The sequence below is a fragment of the Papio anubis genome, chromosome 1 (genome assembly GCF_008728515.1).
Source record: "Papio anubis isolate 15944 chromosome 1, Panubis1.0, whole genome shotgun sequence".
Classification (NCBI taxonomy): domain Eukaryota; kingdom Metazoa; phylum Chordata; class Mammalia; order Primates; family Cercopithecidae; genus Papio; species Papio anubis.
This window is the reverse complement of record NC_044976.1, coordinates 53,168,842-53,189,613: the sequence shown is the minus strand read 5'-3', so window position 1 is coordinate 53,189,613 and position 20,772 is coordinate 53,168,842. Positions and strand designations below refer to the sequence as shown.

At 50.3% G+C, this 20,772-nt stretch overlaps 2 protein-coding genes across 17 annotated transcripts in view; both read right to left on the bottom strand.

The window, feature by feature from the left end:
- The window catches only part of TTC4 (tetratricopeptide repeat domain 4), a 28,802-nt gene extending 26,346 nt beyond the window's left edge, over nucleotides 1–2,456 (bottom strand). The window contains exons 1-3 of one of the 2 annotated variants that reach the window (XM_031669193.1): nucleotides 2,238–2,456; nucleotides 1,552–1,669; nucleotides 630–791 (exon numbers count right to left, since the gene is read on the bottom strand). In XM_031669193.1, coding sequence (XP_031525053.1) covers nucleotides 630–791; nucleotides 1,552–1,669; nucleotides 2,238–2,282 — 325 coding nt within the window. In that variant the 5' untranslated portion in view covers nucleotides 2,283–2,456. The remainder of the gene's footprint in view (nucleotides 1–629; nucleotides 792–1,551; nucleotides 1,670–2,237) is intronic. The other variant, XM_017961744.3, reaches the window with a different exon arrangement.
- A 5,462-nt stretch (nucleotides 2,457–7,918) lies between these two features.
- Nucleotides 7,919–20,772, bottom strand: part of MROH7 (maestro heat like repeat family member 7) — a 73,126-nt gene continuing 60,272 nt past the window's right edge. For 9 of the 15 annotated variants that reach the window (XM_031669135.1, XM_031669133.1, XM_031669158.1 and 6 more), the window contains 7 exons: nucleotides 17,980–18,120; nucleotides 17,119–17,298; nucleotides 16,200–16,355; nucleotides 15,700–15,822; nucleotides 11,633–11,735; nucleotides 9,102–9,164; nucleotides 7,919–8,241 (listed from right to left, as the gene is read on the bottom strand). In XM_031669135.1, the coding sequence (XP_031524995.1) occupies nucleotides 8,000–8,241; nucleotides 9,102–9,164; nucleotides 11,633–11,735; nucleotides 15,700–15,822; nucleotides 16,200–16,355; nucleotides 17,119–17,298; nucleotides 17,980–18,120 (1,008 nt within the window). In that variant the 3' untranslated portion in view covers nucleotides 7,919–7,999. Of the gene's footprint in view, nucleotides 8,242–9,101; nucleotides 9,165–11,631; nucleotides 11,736–15,027; nucleotides 15,191–15,699; nucleotides 15,823–16,199; nucleotides 16,356–17,118; nucleotides 17,299–17,979; nucleotides 18,121–20,772 lie in introns of those variants that run through there. The other 6 variants (XM_021941942.2, XM_031669161.1, XM_031669154.1 and 3 more) reach the window with 6 other exon arrangements.

The window sequence follows — 20,772 nt, the reverse complement described above, 5'->3', positions numbered from 1 at the left end:
GGCTCCCTGCAACCTTGAGCGAACCTCCTGCCTCAGCCTCCCGAGTAGCTAGGACTACAGGCAGGCACCACTATGCCCAGTTAACTTTTTTGTAGAGACAGGATCTCACTATGTTGCCCAGGTTGGTCTTGAACTCCTGACCTCAGCCTCCCAAAGTGCTTGGATTACAAGTGTGAGCCACTGCACCCAACCAAAAAATATTTTTACCTCCCACAGAACACTCTGAGATATTCTCCCTTAGATTAAAATGGCTTCTCTCACCTAAAGATCTCTACTGCCTTAATCCTGCTAGCATCCTTGAAAAGAGGATAAAAGGCAGAAACACACATTTTTTGAGAGAGTAGAAGCCCTTGGGCTCAAAAATCTCAGAACATACTGCCTCATACATCAAACACCTTACTAGAGTGACCAAGTCACTTTTTGGGTTCAGATAGTAAGAATTACACAATCCATTCTGTTTCTCTTTTTATCATGTAAACTTGGAAGAACAGAGTTCAATCAGAGTAAACTATCCTTAGTCTAGGTTTCTGTGATAACAGCCCCTCATCCTCTGATGTTCTCAAACCTCCACTAACCATCATAATGGCTTGTATCATAAGTTTATTCTTCAGAAAGCACTTATAAATTACCCAGATAGTACTGTGCTGCTGCCCGGTTGGTATAAAGGACAGCATTCAAATCAGGATCTGCACATTTCTTCTTTAATCCTTCAGTGTACGAAATTACAGCTTTCTTGTAGTCTTTTTCTTTAAAGTAATCATTGCCCTCATCTTTATAGGTCTTGGCTTGTTCTGCAAAGAAGAGGAAAAATAATCACTATTGCCTACTTTTAAAAGGCTCATTAAAAATAGATTCTAAATCACGCAATAATGTACTATATGATACACCGAAGGAAAGAAACCAATAGGGAAAGGAAACTCAATGTTACGATAAAAGTGGGTATCAACATGGACAAAGTCACACAAATTTAATGCTAATTCCAAATATCTTACAAGGTAGATTACTGTTTTCCAAAAAAAGAAGCATAAAGGAAAAAAGTATACTCATCCTAGCTACTGAAGAAAAGAATTTTTTTTTAATCACTGAAGAAATCAGTGAGCGACAGGGGGATTGATTATACTTCTGCTTTTGCTTATGTTGTTTATTCTGTGGAGTGCAAATTCCCCTCCTCACCCTAGCAAAAGCCTACAAAATTACAAAGATTCAGCTCAAATTTCCTATCTATTGTGAATCCACTCCTGCTCCTTAAAGTGTTCCAACAGGACCCGCTACCGCTGTAGTATACACCTACATGTTGACACTTATAACACAAGTTTGTCTTGATTCTTTAAGACAATAGGCTTCTCACCGAGCCTGACCTTGGAGGGTGGAATTGTGTCTTACTCATCCCTGTATCCCCAATTCCTACCACTTAGTAGGTACACAAAGAAGTATGTTGGAATGAATAATGACAAGTTAGCTCAGGCTAACTTCTTGCTATCAATCAGAACCCTTCTAACCCACACTTAATTCAGTGGAAACACAAAACAAGTATTAGTCATGTTAAGATACCTTCTGGAGAACGCTCCTCATCAAAAATAATTGACTGGAGACAAGCCAAGTCAGGATTCTCCCTGGGATCAATTTCTGATGGCGCTCTCTTCATAAATAGAGGGACCTTTTCAAATTCCTGGAAATGGTTAAGAATGAACTACATGAATAAGCTTTTCTACTGAGCAGATCCAATTCCATGACTCATTATCAAAGTTTTTTTACTCATCATGATTTGCAAATCATCACAGCTAGCTGTATCCATTCAGGCCTCCGCTTCCCTTCTGTAAAATGGGAGTGTGGTGTAATGGTCTCTAATGATTGTTTTAGTTCTCATATTCTACAAGAGCGGCAGGAATTACCATTAATTGAACGCCCTTATGGTCTTGACACTTTACCAACTGTCTCATTTCATCTTTGCTATTGGTGATATAGTTCGGGCAGTTTTACAGATGAGGAAACGGGTTCAGAGAAGTTAAGTAACTGACCCATATCAGAGCCAGTAAGTGGTGGAGTCACAGGCCTGACTCCAAGACCTAGGTTCTCAAATGTACTGACAGCTTAAGAAGCAACTCAAAACCTCAAAGCTGATTTTCAATACTCAACTAGAAACCAGCCATCGGCTGGCAGCGCCAGGGATCTCGAATTGAGGGAGGCGCCCCAAAACCCGGGTGCCCCACAAGTCCGTGCCCCACGCCCCTACACACATGCGGAGACGCCAGGACAGCCCACCTCCTCCCACTGGTCCTCATGAAAGCCGCCACGGTAAGGCTGGCTCTGGAACTTTTCCAGGAAGGAGTCCATGACGTCGTCCGAGGTGGGATCCTGCCCAGGTTGCTCCATAGCTGATACCCTGCTTCCAGCCTGGGTCCCGGGGCCTTGAAGCGAGCACCCCTTCCGGCGGCGCGAGTGCCCTTTCCTCAATCCTCCCGGCGACGCATGCCCGCGCGCCTTGGGTTCCGCCGGCCTGGGAGCGTGACCAGGCGTGGCCAATACGCTCCTCCCCCGGCCCGCCCTCCTCGGCGGTGCCTGGCCTCTCCTGCCCCGAATGCTTTTGGGGTGGTGCGTAAGCCCGAATCCCCAAAGCCGCCATCTCACTTCATCCATTTGTTCGTCAATCAACGCATACTTATTTAGCTCTTTCTGCGCTTCCGGCCTGTTCTAGTGGCTGGCTATATAGTGGTGGGCAGAGCGGATGAAATCCCTGCCCTCTAGGAGTTGCTAAGGCAGTGGGGAGGAAAGGACAATAGACAGTTGAGATGTAAGAGTTTGTCAGGGGTAGCAAGAGCTACTGGGGAAAAGTTTTAAACAGGATGGGTAGACATTCTGCCAGAGGCCTGGGAGTGACCAGGAGGGGTCTGGGAAAGGCATTCCCATAGAGGGAACAGGGAACAGGCCGGAACCCTGATGAAGGAGTGTCTTCTGTGCTTGGGAAACAGCAAGGAGGCCAGTGGAGCTGAAGCAGAGTGAGGAAGGGGACAAGGAGATGATGAAGTGGGAGGACAAAGGGGCTGTAACTATGAGGATCTGGCCATTTCCTCAGAGTGGGATGGGACCTTTTGGAGAGTTTCGAGGAAAGGAGAGTCTGACTAGACCTCTGTCTCTGAGCTTAGCCACCCCTAACTCCCACAGCTCAGACGGAAACAGGGTCTCCAGTCCAGGTGCTGCAGGCCTGGTTAGGCAGCCCCTGTGGCTTCCTGCAGCTGCCCTACCGGCCAGCAAATGGCTGAAGTTCCCCGGGGCTACAGCCTTGGGAAGCTCCTAGCCTGGTCTGAAATGAAAAGCAGACAGGAAGCACACCAATCTAAACTGGCCTTGGGTCACAGGTCTGCTCAGTGAAGGCTCAGAGGGGTGGGATTCAAGGTGACGCAGAGCTGAGATCAGAGCTGAGGAAGGTCTCTGCAGATGGGCAGAGGACTCAGCGTTTTAGGCAGTGGGAGCTCACATGTGGAGAGAAGCGTGGAGGTGTGTACCGGCCCACCATGCTGGGTACTGCAAGTGTTAAGAGGTGTGGCCGGTGGCTCATGCCTGTAATCCCAGCACTTTGGGAGGTCGAGGCGGGCAGTTCATGAGGTCAGGAGATCGAGACCATCCTAGCTAACACAGTGAAACCCTGTCTCTACTAAAAATACAAAAAATTAGCCGGGCATGGTGGCACGCACCTGTAGTCCCAGCTACTGGGGAGGCTGGCGCAGGAGAATCGCTTGAATCCGGGAGGCGGAGGTTGCAGTGAGCCGAGATCACACCACTGCACTCCAGTCTGGGCAACAGACCAAGACTCTACCTCAAAAAAAAAAAAAAAAGAGGTGTGGCAGGCAAGTGGGTAGGGGCCAGAAGGCCTGCCTACCTTACTAGCCTTGGTCCTGCAGAGGATAATGAGCCGCTGAAAACACCTAAAAGGACCAAGGGCCGTGAGCACATTTGTCTTAGGAAGGCCTGGGCTGCCAGGTGAAGCACTGATTGGGGAGGTTGGTTAGGAGATTGACAAGGAGGATGCTGATAAGAGACCAAGGGAAGGGAGAGATCTGAAGCCAAGCAGTGGGGCTGGCAGGGTGGTTATTCTTTGATACGGGGATGGAGACAGCAGGGCTAAGGGTGGTGCATGGGGACCATGAGCCTTCCAGTGCCGGGACTTTATCTTTTCCCTTCTGATTCTCCCACACCCAGCAGAACACCTGGTCCTAGTGCTCCCTTTCCTCCAAATCCAAACTCCTTTTCCACACTTCCTCCTCCAGCCCTGCTCCCTAACCCTGGTTTCCTCCTTTATTCTCCTCTTCATCATCTTTTCCTTTATGGAGTCCAGAGCCTACAGAGTCTTTTTTCTTTCTTATTTTTTTTTTTTCATTTGATTCCCGTAAGAACACTGTGAGGTATGAACCCATTTTATAGGTAACAATAGGGAAAGCTAAGAGAAGCAAAGTAGCTTGCCCAGCACACTCTGAACCTTCCAACTCAAAACTAATTAGGGGTCTTGGCCGATAATTGAGTCAATCAGCCTTTGCTGTGCTTAGGGGCCACCCAGACCCAAAATATAGCAGCTGTCATCTGTCAGGGCCACCCTAGACCTGGGTCCTAGCCCATGAAAGCAGAAGTGGTTCTGGGTGGAAAGGATTCAGGTATAGGAGTCTTGAGATCTTTGGGACCTACACTTCCATTAGTTCCCTTGCAGGACCTTGGGCAAGGCCCATCCCTGTTTAAGCTGTGTCCTCATCTGTGAAATGTGGGCAATAAAGCCAGTCTGCCTTCCCCATAATCCACAGGGCTACTGTAAGACTCCAAGGAGGCAATGTTTGTGAACATTCTCCCTGATGGGAAGGATTGCGCAAATGAATCTCCCCCGTTTCCTACGCTCTCTCCCAGTCCCAGAATACCAATGGCCTGTGCTACCATTTATTAGAAGATGATTGTGTGGTCAACATCATGGGCTCCTAACCCCCAACAGGAGCTTAAGCTAGGTGCTCCACAGGCTGATGTCTCACTCTACATACTCTCCCAGGGAAATTGTACCCCAGCCCCTACACACAGATGAATCCCAAATTTGCTTCCGTCTCAGGTCCCTCAACTGAGCTCCATCCGTGTCCCTTTGCGGCTGCCATAGTCTGTTCAGGCTGCTATAATGAAATACCATCAACTCTGTGGTGTGTAAACAGCAAACATTTATTTCTCCCAGTTGTGGAGGCTGGGAAGTCCAAGATCAAGACCTGGCAGATTTGGTGTCTGGTGAGGGCCTGCTTTCTGGTTCACAGATGCCATCTTTTCAGTGTCCTCCCATAGTGTGAGTGGTGAGGGAGCTCTGTGAAGGCTCTTTCATAAGGGCACTAATCCCATTCACTAATCCCTAATCAACTCTCAAAGGCCCCCACCTCCTAATATAATGACCTTGGGGGTTCGGATTTCATATGAATTTGGGGGAGACACAGTGTTCAGACCACAGCAGCAGCCAACGGCCCTGTGGATATCTCCAGTAGCTTGCTGCACAGTCCCTTAAGCTTACTATGTCCAAATTGAACTCATCCCCTGCCCCACAGCCTGCTCCTGGTCCTGGGTTCACCACTCGATGTGGGCTCCATTGGCTCAGTCATCCACCCAGAAACCTGGGTGCCACACTCGGCGCCTCCCTCTCCCTCCTCCCTCCTCCATTCTGTCAATTACTAGGCTCTGAAAGTCCCCTTCCTCAGTCTCCTGCAGGCCTGGCCATCCTCTCCATTTTATGCTGCAAGGTCCGGCCACTGTTCCCTCAGCAGTTTCTGGCTAAGTCTCCCTGATGGTGCTCTTGTCCACACTGCCATCCAGTCCTTTCACTCCACGACATAGTGAGATTCTTCTGCTTCCTTTTTTATTTACTCCCTTTTATACCCCAAAGCCCTCCTCCTTACTCTAATCAATCATTCTAGCATGTTTTATTAGCATTTGTTTTGTTTTGTTTTATAGAGATGGAGGTCTCACTATGTTGCCTCAGGCTGGTCTTGAACTCCTGGTCTCAAGCGATCCTCCCGCCTTGGCCTCCCAAAGTGTTGGGATTATAGGCATGAACCACCACACCTGGCCTCTAGTGTGTTTACTGTGTCTTCTCAGTTTCCAAGTGTTCTTGCAAAATGTGAATTCTTGTGTGTGTGTGTGTGTGTGTGTATGTGTATATATATATTTTAGACAGAGTTTCACTCTTGTTGCCCAGGCTGGAGTCCAATGGCACAATCTTGGCTCACTGCAACCTCCACCTCCCAGGTTCAAGCAATTCTCCTGCCTCAGCCTCCCAAGTAGCTGGGATTACAGGTATGTGCCACCACGCCTGGCTAATGTTGTATTTCTAATAGAGATGGTGTTTAACCATGTTTGTCAGGCTGGTCTCAAACTCCTGACTCAGGTGATCCACCTGCTTCAGCCTCCCAAAGTGCTGGGATTACAGGAGTAAGCCACCGCGCCTGGCCAACTTTTGTGTATACATTCTTGATACACTTTTTCCCCTCAGCACTGGGTTTTAGGTCCCATCTAGCAGCCCCTAACTGCTGTGCAGGGCCCCACGGCACACATCTTCTCCCAAGGGACGGATACCCAGGCTGCCTCCTTTCCCCACCACCACAAAGAACACTGATCAACTTCCTCGTGCATCTCTCTTTATGGACCTGTGGAAGATTCCCCCGAGCTATGTATCTACAAGTGGAACTGCTCAGTCGTGGGTATGCATGAACTTAGTAAGACTGAAGTGACCGAATAATGACAGATGTCTACAGATTGCAGAAGAGCTGCGCCAATTTACCATCTCACCAGCAGTGCCTGAGGTTTCCTGTATCCCTAGGAGGAGGCGCCTTCTAAAGCAGGCATCGCCTACACCCCTCCCCTGCCTAGCAGCCCACAGTGCCTTCCCACTCCTAGCTGGATGAAGTCTCCCTCCTTAACACAGCCTGCAGGGCTTCCCTGGCTCTAGCCTGGAACTCCTCTCCCCTTTCTCTCTGGGCTCTGTGCACTGCAGGACTGCAGTTGTTCCTTGGTCCCATGTGTCCTGCTCCCTTCCATACATGCTCTTTCCAAACCCCCTGCAGGGGAGTTTCTTCCCTGGGAAGCCTTATCTGACATTTCACCACCAGATGGTCTATGTACCTCTTCGGGACGCCACAGCCCCCATACTGACCTGCTGTGCTGTTGGTGTCTGTATATGTTTCTGACACTTTCATTAGACCAAAGTTTCTCAACCATGGCACTTTCAACAAATGGGATGGGGAACTCCTTGTTGAAGGACTGTCCTGAGCAGAGTAGGATGTTTAGCAGCATCCCCGGCTGCTACCCATTAGATGATAATAGCATACCCCCCAGCCCCCACAAGTGTAACAGCCAGAAACATTTCCAGACATTGTTAAATATTACCTGGGGATCAAAATCACCCCTGGCTGAGAACCACTGTATCAGACTATGAACTGCTAGGGCCTGGGACTGGGTCTTATTCATATGTGTATCGTGGCACCCAGAGCAGGGCTGGCCCAGATTAGGTGCTCAGGGCTGGCCCAGATTAGGTGCTAGAATCTGTGGTGGCCAATTACTGGGCAGAGACCCAAGGGCGGGACTCAGAATTCAGGGTTTTGGGATATGCATGATGTCGTGGGGGTGGGGCTGTCTCTTCTTTCCCTTTTTTCCCTTTCCCCGACAGCCACCCAAATCATCATCTCCTTTTGTTCTTATAATATGGGGCAGGGGAAACTGAGACATCCAGCAGACTCACTGTGTGGCCCTGGGGAAGCGACCTCATCCCTCTGCTTCCTGACTTATACAATATGGGCAAAACAGACTACGTAGGTCAATAGTTATTGACTGAGCCAACAAACCAACGCAAACTCCTCTCAAAGTGATGACTGCTCCAGAGCCTGGGGGATGTCCCAAAAGGAAACAATCAAGATAGAGAGGTAAGCCACATGACATTTATAGGGAGCATGGCTGGAGCTCAACCACCCTGAGGAGGGTTGGGGGCTCAGGGACGTCACTGCTTCAAGGACATCTTCCAGGAGCCCAGTGCCTGCATGATCCAGGAGCGCCGCTGGTGGGAAGTGGGCAGGTTCTCACAGCTGGAGCTCCAGTGGTGCGTGGTGGCCGGGTAACACACCCACGAGTCCCCGTGCGGCAGCCAGGAGTTCTGCCAGCAGCTGGCCAGGATGTGGTCCTGGACCTGGGCCGCGTAGATGCACACTGATGCTTCTGGGTCATGTCTCAAGTTTTCCAGAGCTGCATCATGGGGAAGGGAGAAGCCCCCTGTTAAGATCCAGGGCCCCATGTGGGTCTCATACCTAATTATTTCCATCTCCGTGCCTTGGCTTAAGCACCCTCTACTTGGCATCCCCTCATCTCACTTTCCTCCTGGCACTTCAAATTATTCACATTTTTCAGAGCCTGAATCAAAATCCGCCTCCTCCAGGAAGCCTTCTTGGACTGTCCCAGCCTACCTTAATGCTGTCATCATATTCCTTGGTTACAAAGTGAGTCAGTCCCCACTTAAGAGTCACCCTGCACTAAACAGCTTTCGGTCTCGCTTTTGAGCCTCATTTCCTTAATGAGATTGTGAGCTCCCCTAGGGTAAGGCTGTGTTCTGTCTCTTGGTAACCCAGTGGTACTTAATGCTATACTCATCCTGGATTAAAAACGAGTAAAACTGGCCAGGCGCAGTGGCTCATGCCTGTAATCCCAGTACTTTGGGAGGCAGAAGCAGGTGGATCACTTGAGGTCAGGAGTTCGAGACCAGCCTGGCCAACATGGTGAAACCCTGTCTCTACTGAATATACAAAAATTAGCCAGGCACAGTGGCATATGCCTGTAGTCCCAGCTGCTTGCCAGGCTGAAGCAGGAGAATCACTTGAACCAGGAGGGGGAGGTTGCAGTGAGCCAAGATTGTGCCACTTCTCTCCAGCCTGGCCAACAGAGTGAGACTCCATCTCAAAACAAACAAACAAACAAAAAACTAGTACAACTGAACTGAGTTGAAGACCCTTGTCTTGGGACACATCCCTTCCCTTTCCCTATTATCCACTGTGATTCTACTCGCTCTCTCATTGTCCCCTGAAATCTCACCAACGCGGGGCATGACTTACCAGCTTTCACTTCATTCAGACGATCTTCTGTCATTATGCTCTCCATGCAGGGGACCAGGGACCCTTGAGTGTAATCCAAGAAGTGAGGGCATTTGTCTTCTGACTTCGACCCCACCCCAACCCACTCTTAGACCAGAACTCCTCAGAGATGCTTTTCCCATTATCCTCCAACCCCACACATGAGGACACAAAACTTCATTTGAACCCTGGGACACATTCCCCAAGAGGGGTCCTGAAAAGGATGGCTGGTCCAGTGGGCAGGATGGCACCAGGATAGGGGCAGTATCTGGGCTGCAGCTGACTCTGACAGTGCAGCCTCAGGCTAGCCCAGTACCCAGGCTGGGGCTCAGTTTCCTCATCTGTGACACAGGGAAGTGCTGCCTCTGCTGTCCACCTCTACGGGGAATTTGAGCAGTAATAACATGTAAGACACTGAGCACCTTGCATACTTGTCAGGCATGGCTATAGCAGGGCCCCGGAGGGCTGAGACTCAGCTATGCTAGGTCAAGGATATGTTTTTGATGACTCCTCTGAGGCATTGCTCATCCCTCCCTTGCTCCCAGCCTGTGAGCCTGGCTCCTGCAATACTTGCAGGTCCTTGAATGGGCTGTACCTCTCAGAAGGTCCTTCCTTCACTATTGTTTTTTGTTTGTTTGTTTGTTTGTTTCAGACAGCGTTGCCCAGGCTAGAGTGCAGTGGCATGATCATAGCGCACTGCAGCCTCAAACTCCTGAGCTCAAGCAGTCCTCCTGCCTCAGTCTCCTGAGTAGCTAGGACTATAAGCATTTGCCACTATGCCCAGCTAACTTTTTTAGTATTTGTTTTTTGTAGAGATGGGGTCTTGCTATATTGCTTAAGCTACTCTCAAATTCCTGCCCTTAAATGATCCTCTCACCTTGACTCCCCAAAGGACTGGGATTACAGGAGTGAGCCACCCTCCCTGGCCCCTCACTTCGTTTCCTGGTAATTCCTATTTGTCCTTGAATATTCAACTTAATAAGTGGTTCCTCCAGGAAGTCCTTCCTTGCTCCGGATAAGTTAGGTGCTTCTCTAAGTTTCCTGAGTATCTGTGAGCTTTTCTCTATCTGTTCATACCATATTGTATTTTACTTGTGATTTATTAATTTTATCTCTCACCAGACCAGAAGTTACTTAATCTTAGATCCACTGAGGGGTGAGAGTGTGAGGGCAAGGATCTTAGCATCCTAAAATTGCAGGCAAAATTGTATACATACGTGCACTTTTTTCAGGGGAGTATTCATAATTTTCTTCAGAGTCTCACAAAAAAGCCATAACTCAAAAAAGGTTAATAATCACTGCACTGCTCTGGGAGTTATCTGTGGGCAGATCCAGGCTCTACTCAACTCTGTTTCCCCAGCACAGGCCCTGACATAGAGATGATTCCCAGGGTGTTCGACCCTCCATTTTAGAAGTGATTAATTTGGAGCAAGATTTAAAGAAATCAGCACATAGGAAGTAGATGTCTCTGTGCAGCCCTCACATTCTAAGGGATGCCTCCAGTCCTGGGCATTTTTCTTCTGCCCCAGCATGATCATGTTAACAGCCACCCCCTATCACCACACACCTTCATCAGCATCACCTCCTGAAGGGCTCTTTGTCGTTCTAGCCTAAGCATCATACCTCTCACAGAGTAGGGAATCAACGTTTGCTAAATAAACCAGCAGATGGGTGGATGGATGACTGGATGGATGAAAACAGCAAATTAACTTGGGAAAGGTACTAAAAGAAATATCGCTTCACAAATGGGGTCATTTCCAAGCCTCTTTGCAACAAGGTCTCCTGGCCCTTGATGAAGGGCATGTGGTTATTTGGAGGGAGGGGTGAGTAATGGGAGGAGACACACCCACTTGCCATCAGAAGGGTCCTGTGGGGCCTCTGGTCAAGGGGAACGTGCTTTTGTTTGTTTGTTTGTTTGTTTGTTTCAAAAAGGCAGAGTTTGGGAATATGGGAAATAGAAGAATGAAGATTGCTAACATTGAGCACCTGTATGTGCCATCCCTCTCCCGCTTTTAAAAAATATTCTCATTCAGTCTGTGAAACAGGAGGTGATCCCTATCTTACAGATGAGGAAACTGAGGCTCAGTAGGAGTAAATGATCCAGTTAGGGTGACACAGGAAGGGAACCATGGAACTGAGATTCTACTTGACTCTTTTCACCATGGTACTTGGCTCCTCCTGCTGTTGGCAATGGGGGATTTGCCCAGGCTCCTGCTAGGCTTGTACCCATGCTGTACTCCAGAGAAAAGCAGCAGTTCTGCCATGTACAGTTGCCAAGGTTGTGACCTGCACAAAGACTTCAGACTGAACCCAGCCTGTGGCTCACTTCCTAAGCCATGATCTTAGAGCGGGGAAAACCATTCTAGTTTGCACCATGGCTGTCTGCTGGCCAAGCCTTGCACCCAAAGGGGGGCATCCACCCAAGTGCTGGAAGGGCTAGCAGCCTGGGAAGAAACAAATCAGAGAGCAGGCAGAGCCCTGGCAGCAGGATGACTTATGCCGGGGCAGGTTACCTATGAACATGACTGAGCACTTCCGGAGGGAGGCCCGTGAGTTCTTGGCATATTCCAGGCTCTGGCTGAGGAATATGAAGGCGCTGTCTTGGTGGGTGTTCACCTAGGACAAAAAGAAACTGTGCTGGCCCCTCAGAGGAACCAATTGCCCATCCACCCTTCTTGAAGGTAGGAATGGTGACCCTCGCCCCCTGCCTCCTAAATACATCTGCTGCCTCTGCATGAGCCCCCCAGAGGCCAGAGCTTATCTCCTCTTAGCTGATTAGAACAATCACTTCGATGATGTTCCTGCCTTGGGTGTCTCCTCTTCCAATTTGTCCCCGTGCTGCAGTCAGAGTGAAAGTTCTAAAATGCAGAACTAGCCAGAGATGGAAATGGACATGGCATGTGAGGGACATAGGTAAGGAGATAGTTTGACAAGGGTGAAGGATTCAAGGTATAGAGCAATGGGGATAAACTGGAGAGTTAGGGGGGTCTTAAAAGCCCTTAAAAGCCAGACAAAAATAGGGCTTACTCGTACATTAGGAAATAGGAAGACAACATTGATTTATTCTTAATAGGACAGTGAGAAAGCCATGTTTTGGGTAAAATAGTCTGACAGAGGTAGTCAGGATGGATTTGACAGGTAGAAAGTGGGAGAAAGTTGTCCAGCTAAGGAGCTTGTCCAGCTAAGGAGCTGTTGAGGGAGAAGATGAGAAATCTGATCTGATAACTCTCCTGTTGATGACCTAGGCCTGGCATGGGTCTAAACTCCTAGGCCTGGCATGCAAAGCTTCATGATCATATTCTGGGTCTGACCTTCCTTCCAAGTCTCAGTTCTTTCCACTGACTCCACCTGTCATGCCCACCATGCTGCACTCCGAGGACATGGCCAGCTATCCCCAGATCTGCACCCTCTACAAGAAATTGCTCCTATTTGGAGTGCCCTTCCCACTCTTCTTCACATCATAAACTCCCTCTCACTCTTTAAACCTCAGCTCAGATGCCACCTCCTCCCTGAAGCCTTCCACAGCCCTTAGGCAGAGCTCCATCCCACCACCCTTGATGTTTCTAGCAGATCTTGCTCATCTTTTTTCATGACACCTATGACACCATGCTGTAATTATCTATATTTATCTCCCCTCACTGTATCTGGAGCTCCCCCAAGAGAAGGGCTGTTTCACTCAGCTCAGAGTCTCAGCACCCTGGACAGGGCCTGGCTTGCAACAGGTGCCCAAAAAGTGTCAGATGAATGAATAAACAAATGAATGAATTGGTTACCAGCCCCTTCTTAAAGCTAAGCCTGGAGATTGACCTTCAAATGAGCAAGCTCTTGATGGCCTGAAGAGCAAAGAAGAAACTGCGGACTCAAAGAAGAAACTGAGGACCCGTAGAGGTCACAAGCTGGCAGCCACGGGCCACAGTAGCCTGCAGAGCAATGACAGGCATAGTGTTTAGAAGGTGCTACATCTGGTCAGGTGTGGTGGCTCATGCTTGTAATCCCAGAATTTTGGGAGGCCAAGGCGGGCAGATCACCTGAGGTCAGGAGTTCGAGACCAGTCTGACTAACATGGAGAAACCCCGTCTAAAAATACAAAATTAGGGCGTGGTGGTGTATGCCTGTAATCCCAGCTACTCAGGAGGCTGAGGCAGGAGAATCACTTGAACCCAGGAGTTGGAGGTTGCGGTGAGCAGAGATCACACCATTGCACTCCAGTTTGGGCAACAAGAGTGAAACTCCATAAAAAAAAAAAAAAAAAAAAAAAAAAAGGCCGGGCGCAGTGGCTCACGCCTGTAATCCCAGCACTTTAGGAGGCTGAGGCGGGTGGATCACGAGGTCAGGAGATCGAGACCATCCTGGCTAACACGGTGAAACCCCATCTCTTCTAAAAATGCAAAAAATTAGCCAGGCGTGGTGGCGGGCGCCTGTAGTCCCAGCTACTTGGGTGGCTGAGGCAGGAGAATGGCGTGAACCCAGGAGGCGGAGCTTGCAGTGAGCCGAGATCGCGCCACTGCACTCCAGCCTGGGTGACTGAGCGAGACTCCGTCTCAAAAAAAAAAAGGAGCTACATTGAATGCTGATTCATGTCCTATAAAAATGTAGGCCGGGTGCAGTGGCTCACGCCTGTAATCCCAGCACTTTGGGAGGCGGAGGTGGGCAGATCACCTGAGGTCAGGAGTTCGAGACCACCAGTCTGGCCAACATGGTGAAACCCCATCTCTACTAAAAACACAAAAAAATTAGCTGGGTGTGGAGGCGCACCCCTGTAATTCCAGCTACTTGGGAAGCCAACGCAGGAGAATCTCTTGAGCCCCCTAAAGTGGAGGTTGCAGTGAGCCGAGATCACACCACTCACTGCACTCCAGCCTGAATGACAGAGTGAGACTCTGTCTCAAAAAAAAAAAAAAAAAGGTTTCTAGTTTTTCTCATGAAACTAGAGGAGCTGGCAAGAGAGGGGCCTGCACGGTGAGCTTGAGCTCTTCACCCCTACCTTCAATGGGGCCTGGGCTCTTTAGGTTGCTCAGGGACCACCACTTCCACACCACTCATGATTATCTGCCTGGTCACTGGCCACCGTAAGCATTTGAATTAGTGACCCTGGCAGGCACTTCCTCCAGACCTCTATTTCCCACTGGAATGTGATGGTAATATCATTAGACCCTCAACTGCAGAGGCTTTGAGCATTACTGATAACGGTGGTGGCCAAGGAGCTTTTCTCAGTCCAGTAACAATTTGTGGCTTTGTGTATTTATGTTAGATTGGTGTGGGGGGTGATGGACTCCCCAGTCAGATGTCCCTTCACACAGAAGGGATTAATTCCCCCAGCGCTGGGCATCACCTGGACTGAGAACTGCCTGGCCCAAGGTCAAGTCCTTCCCAGGGTGACTGGCATCCAGTGACAGATGAACACAGGAGTGTACAGACCTGACCCCCAGACCAAATTTGGGAATCTCCTGGCAGTGTTGGCTGAGACCTCTGCTGAAGCTACATTGCAACTTGACTTCTCCCTTTGTTATTCCTGTTTCTTCCGCTCCCTTCCACGGGTATTGGTCCCAGGGGCACTCCCTCATGTGCTCACTGCTGCCCACAACAACAGGGAAGGTAGATTGAGACCGCAGGCAAAGCTTCCCAAATGACATGTGGAGGACTAGGCTTTATCCTGCAGAGTTGTGCTTCAGTGTGTGTGTGTGTGTGTGTGTGTGTGTATGTGCATGTGCGCGGCTTGCTCCTACCTCATGATGTTCACAGGTATCACCGAGAAAGGAAGCTCTGTGGTTAAATAAGTTTGGGAAACTATCATATAGACAACCATGAACACATTTCCTCAGCACAAAACATCTCAGAGCCTTTAGTATCCTGATGTCATTGCAAATCTCCAAGAGCAGAATGTCAGTGCAGTATTTCCCAAACTTACTTGTCTTCAAACTTCTTTTCCTCCCTCTGGGGCGTATTTTATGAGACTGGTGTTGCAGGTAATACACTCTGGGAACTGATGTTGTAGAAAAGGAGCCACTGCAGCCCTTGAGGCAGAGATCTCATACAAGCAGACTGTGTTTTAACAAGACCATTCTGATGGCCTGGGTGGGAAATGGATTGGAGCGGATGAAGTTAAAGGCTGGGAGATCCCTTGGGTGGCTGGGCCAATTAGCCTAACCAAGGGATGTCGGTGCCCTGAATTAAGGGCAATGACAGCGGCAGGGTGGGGAGGGAAAAGCAGATTCCAAGATACTCGGGATATTCAAGATTGATCAAGTGTGGAGGGTAAGGGAGATGAAGGAGCCCAAGATGATTCTAGGTTTCTGCTTGGGGGATATAGAGGGAAAAGGAGGAATTGAAAGGAAAAGGCACAGGCTCAAAAGACACAAACTGAGCTTGAAGTGCCTGTGAGGTATGCAGGAAGCCACTGAACAGAGAACACTAGAAGTCGGGAGAGAAGCCAGAGGTGGAGATGAACGTTCCAGAGCCAACAACTTGTAGTTGGTCATGGAAATAGGATGCTGGTGGGAAAAGAAGGAAGAGAGAGACACAGAACTAGGCACCTCCAACATGCTTGTAAGGAACCACTCTACTCTCTGGGAGCACTCACAAGGCACTTGCAAATTTTGGCCACTGTCTGCTGCTGGTTGTCCCAGGGCTTCCGGCTATAAGCTCTTTTTGGCAACTCCCAAGCCATGAAATAAGAACAGCGTAACAGGGTCTTCACACATTTCTGGGAACCAATAGGAAGAAAATGTCAGGACTGTGGACAGCCAGACTATGGTCCAGAAAAAGGGATTTTGAAAACTCAGTTTCTTTTTGAAATTGTACAAGTGAAGCTGACCATTTTTAATTTTTTAAATTACTATTATTTTATTTTTATTTTGCACATGATTTAGGACCTTTTTCTTTTTTTATACATCAGCTATGACCAGAAGCTGGCCATGTTGAGGAAGAATCCTGATGTGGGCACCTTTAGAAAACAGACATGGCTGGACATACATAACGGCCCCCAGGATTGTTTGCGACTCTGGCTTGGTTAAGGTAAAAAGAGGTGCACCCACAGGGCCCGAGGGAGGGGTAGAGGGTGCAGGGCTCACGCACACTCACCTGGCTCACCTTGGCGTTGCCCTCCTGCATGGTCAGCAGTAGGGGCACCAAGGTGCTGACCAGCTGCTCCTCCATGGCCTGGGTGCGTGGTGCCCGAAGTTTCTGGACCACCTTCCCATACAGGTTGATGCAGGAAGAGCGCACGTCCTCTCGTGACTGGGGAAGACCAAAGGCTCAGAGGGGGTCCCTCCTCTGGGACACCACTCACTGCGGCTGATCCAGAGCCATTGTTCCCCTCACTCAAGCCTAGGTCTGGAGCTCTCCTGACTCTTCCCAGCCAGGCCCCCACTAACCTAAAAGGCACCTGAGTGCTAAGTAGGAAAATGCCTTCCTCCCCTCCTCTGCTAGGGGCAGTTTAAAGAAAAAAAAAATCTGGCCAGGTGCTGTGTCTCATGCCTGTAATCCCAGCACTTTGGGAGGCTGAGGCGGGGGGATCACGTGAGTCCAGGAGTTCAAGACCAGCCTGGGCAAGATAGAGAGACTCCCATCTCTACAAAAAATGCAAAATTAGCTGGGCAATGGTGGTGCATGCCCATAGTCCCAGCTATCAGGAGGCTGAGGTGCGAGAATTGCTTAAGCCAGGGAGGTCGAGCTGGGATCTTGCCACTGCACTCCAGCCTGGGTGCCAGACCAAGACCCTGTCTTTAAAACAAAAAGTACCCCCTCTAGATGAACCAGTCACAATAAGATGATCCTCTCTGGGGAGACTCGATTGTGAAAGGGCTTCCTCCATCAGAACCAGTTAGAATAAGGAACCTTTACAAAAAGATGTGGACCAGCTGGGACAAAGTTCCTCTCCCAGTAGGCTGACCCATCCCTGCCCAGGTCCCAGTGGGGGCACAGGAGGCAATGCAGCCCCCAAGGTAGTAAAGGACCCCCTCTCGATCCCTCCCGCTCCTTCGCTCTGTGGGGTCCTCACGTCGCTGAAGTGCGGTAGCAGGATCTGCAGCATCTCCACATAGACCGCACTGTCCATCAGCTTCCGGTCCCGCCCCTTGAAGACGGCCTTGAGGTTGTGGATTGCTTCCACCACCAGCATCCCATCCACATTCTTCAGGCCCTTCACCATGGAGGGCAGGAGGGCCTGCACCTTGGCAGTCTGCGGGGCAGGAGCATTTGGGATGAGGGCTCCTACCTGAGCTAGCAAGTAGGAAGAGACCCAGCCTCTGATTCACTGAAATGAACTTGGTGACCCAATCCCCATTTCCAGGCCTTGGCCTATGCTGTCCCAACTGCCTGGAATACCCTCACCCAACCTCTTGCTGCTCCTCAAAGCCCTCTTTGGCCTCACTGACTCCTTGGCTGGGACCCCTGAGGCCCTTTGCTGTCTACCCCCTTCCTTGGTTCTAGGCAGATGACACGCTGTGTCATTAGTTAGCTTTCTGAGTCTACGTTCTGTCCTTTCATAGCAGCTACATCATGAACTGCAACAATGCCTGGTAGAGAAAAACAAAGCACTTTTAAAAATGCTAATGATGCACCAACAATCTGGGCTCAGTTTCCTGATCTGTAAAATAGGAATACTTGTGCCACCCTTTGCCCTTCCTATACACACTGCCTTTAGAATCATTGCAAAAAACCTAGATTAGAAACTATTCAAAAGGAATAAAATAGATAGATTTTTAAAGGATAGCTATTTTAGAGATGGAGCAACTGAGGCTGAGATAGAAATGGTCTCTGATTCCAGCTGTGGGCTTCTCAGGGACTATAATGGCCAAGCTCTGTCCTTCCTCCAGCCTGGGGCCTGGGTGGGCCAGGCTTTGCTCCGCCTCCCACTCACCTTGTCAGTCCTGCGGGCCAGGATGACCAGGCCTCGAATGGACAGCACCTTCATGATGGGGTCATGGTGGCTCAGGCCTTCTGCCATCCGCCCCAGAGAGTATTCCTCGGGGATCCGGCGCACCTGCTCCATCTGGAGGAGCTGAGGAAGCAAAGGGTCATTACTTCCCAGGCTGAGGCGGGCAAGGCAGCCCCCTGGCCTCCCATGCACTGGGATTGCACATTGGATAACAGGCTCAGCTCTGCCCAGAGCTTCAGACTTGCGAAACCAACAGATTGCTGGAAGTCTCCGTCTGGTGTCCATCAGCACCGTGCAGCAAAGCTGAGTGTGTCACTCTCCAGCTCCAAGCCCCTATGACTGCCCATTGTTGCCTTTACTGTCAGGCCTCTGCCTGCCCTGTGGCCTCATTAACAGCAGCATGCCCACCCCCCAGCCCACACCCTCACCACCAGTCAGCCAGCTTCCAACCAAGCTGTCCCCTGTTCCCTGAACTACCCAGGCTGTTCCACACCTTCTGTGCTGGCAAAATGCCCTTCTGCTGGGATGCCACCTCCACTCTGACCCCTGCCACCTCACAGGGCTCCAACCAAAACTCAGAGCCTTGAAGCTAGGCTTGACATTGCCCCTGGCCTCATTTAGGCTGAGTGCCTTCTTCCCTGGGGCCCTAGGTGCCCTGGGCTTCCTCCTGAAGCAACACCTGGAAACCTTCAGTGCCTCCATCTGCCTCCCCTGTCCAACGGGGCGCTTCTCTGAGGACAAAACCCAAGTTGTTCCTCCATGGGCCCCTGTTAACTGACATCAACTCTGGTGCGGAATATGTGCTTAGGGACTGCTTGCTGCATGAGTTCAGGTCCAACATGAATCTTGGCTCGGGCTGGGCACGGTGGCTCATGCCTGTAATCCCAGCAACTCAGGAGGTCAAGGTGGGTGAGTCACCTGAGGTATAGAGTTCGAGACCAGCCTGGGCAACATGGTGAAACCCCCGTCTCTACTAAAAATACAAAAAATTAGCCGGGTGTGGTGGCATGCGCCCCAGCTACTCTGGAGGCTAAGGCAGGAGAATCACTTGAACCTAGGAGGCGGAGGTTGCAGTGAGCCAAGATCACACCACCGCACTCCAGCCTGGGCAACAAGAGCGAGACTCCACCTGGAGAAAATAAAAGGAAGGAAGGAAGGAATGGGAAGGAAGGAAGAAAGGAAGGAAGGAAGGAAGGAAGGAAGGAAGGAAGGAAGGAAGGAAGGAAGGAAGGAAGGAAGGAAGGCCGGGCAAGGTGGCTGACACCTGTAATCCCAGCACTTTGAGAGGCTGAGGCAGGTAAATCACCTGAGGTCGGGAGTTTGAGACAGCCTGGCCAACTTGGGGAAACCCCGTCTCTACTAAAAATACAAAAATTAGCTGGGCGTGGTGGCAGGTGCCTGTAATCCCAGCCACTCAGGAGGCTGAGGCATGAGAATCACTTGAACCTGGGAGGTGGAGGTTGCAGTGAGCCAAGATGGCCCCACTACACTCCAGCCTGGGTGACAAGAGCGAAATTCCATCTAAAAAAGAAAAGAAACTTGACTCCTTTCCTCCTTAGGCGTGCCCTCCTCTTGCACTCCCTGTGGCAGGGTTAGCACTACCAGCCCCCCATCGTCCAAGCTGCACACCAGCCTCACCCTCATCTCCCTCCTCTCCCCCACTGGCCTCCGCACCCACAGCAGCCAACAGGTCTTCAATGCCCGCTGCATCACTCTCATAAACGCTTCTCCCCTCCATGCTCTTGCCTGACATCTCCTGTGACTGTGGGGCCCATGGGTCTGCATTGTGGGAGGAAAGAGCTGGGGAGAGGCAGAGCTGGAGGAGGGGGCAGGACAGGTCACCAGGGGGAGGAGGCAGAAAAGGAGGGGCTCCATCTATCCCCCGCCCTCCACCAATTTACACCACCAATATTCAGGCCTGCTGTGCACAGCTTCTGGGCTGGGCACTGGAGACACGGAAAAGAGTCACGAGAACCCTAACAGCAATTTAACTGACTCACAGATAGCACTTCCTATGTGCCAGGCACTGTTCTAAGTGCTTTATGTGAACTCACTATCCTCATCAAAACTCTAGGAGATGGTCATCATTGCCATACTACAGGTGAGGAAACTGAGGCACAGGCAGGTTAAGTGACTTGCCCAAGGTGGCACAGCTCCCTTAAGGAGTTCACTGCCACTGGGAGAAGGGAGCACACACACCGTCACAGCAGAGAGGGTGACAGGAAGCCAGGGCAGAGGGGATGAGCTGGGGGTGGGGGGCAGCGTCTGAGCTACATCAAAGCACCACGGCTTTAATGGGGGGCTGACTCTGGCCAGGAGCAGGCACCTCTTCTGGGGAGGTGGAGAAGACTGAACCTGGGCGAAGACCCTTGCTGCAGGGAGGAAGGGCCGCTGCTCAGGAGTCCAGGGAATGCTGGGGACAAGTTAGACCTAGAGTCCCTGACCTTGTGGTGGACATAGGAATGCCCCATAAGGTCTGGCAAGATCCAACCTCCCTCCTCTCATACAAAAACCCATGTGGTAGCCACTAACAGACTTAGAAGTGCCTCTCCAAGAGGCTGACCAAAACAGAGGACTGTGTCCGGCAGGCCTGCTCTGAATCTCTCTGGACTCTCTGAGCTCTGTGACCTTGAAAAATTCCCCTTAACTCCCCTAAGCATGGGTGTCACAAATCCTTCTCAGCAGGGTTGCTGTGCAGATTAGTGAGATAACATTTGAAAGAGGTCAACACAAGTGTTTGGCACGTTGTAGGCCTGTAAGAAATGGTAGTTTCCC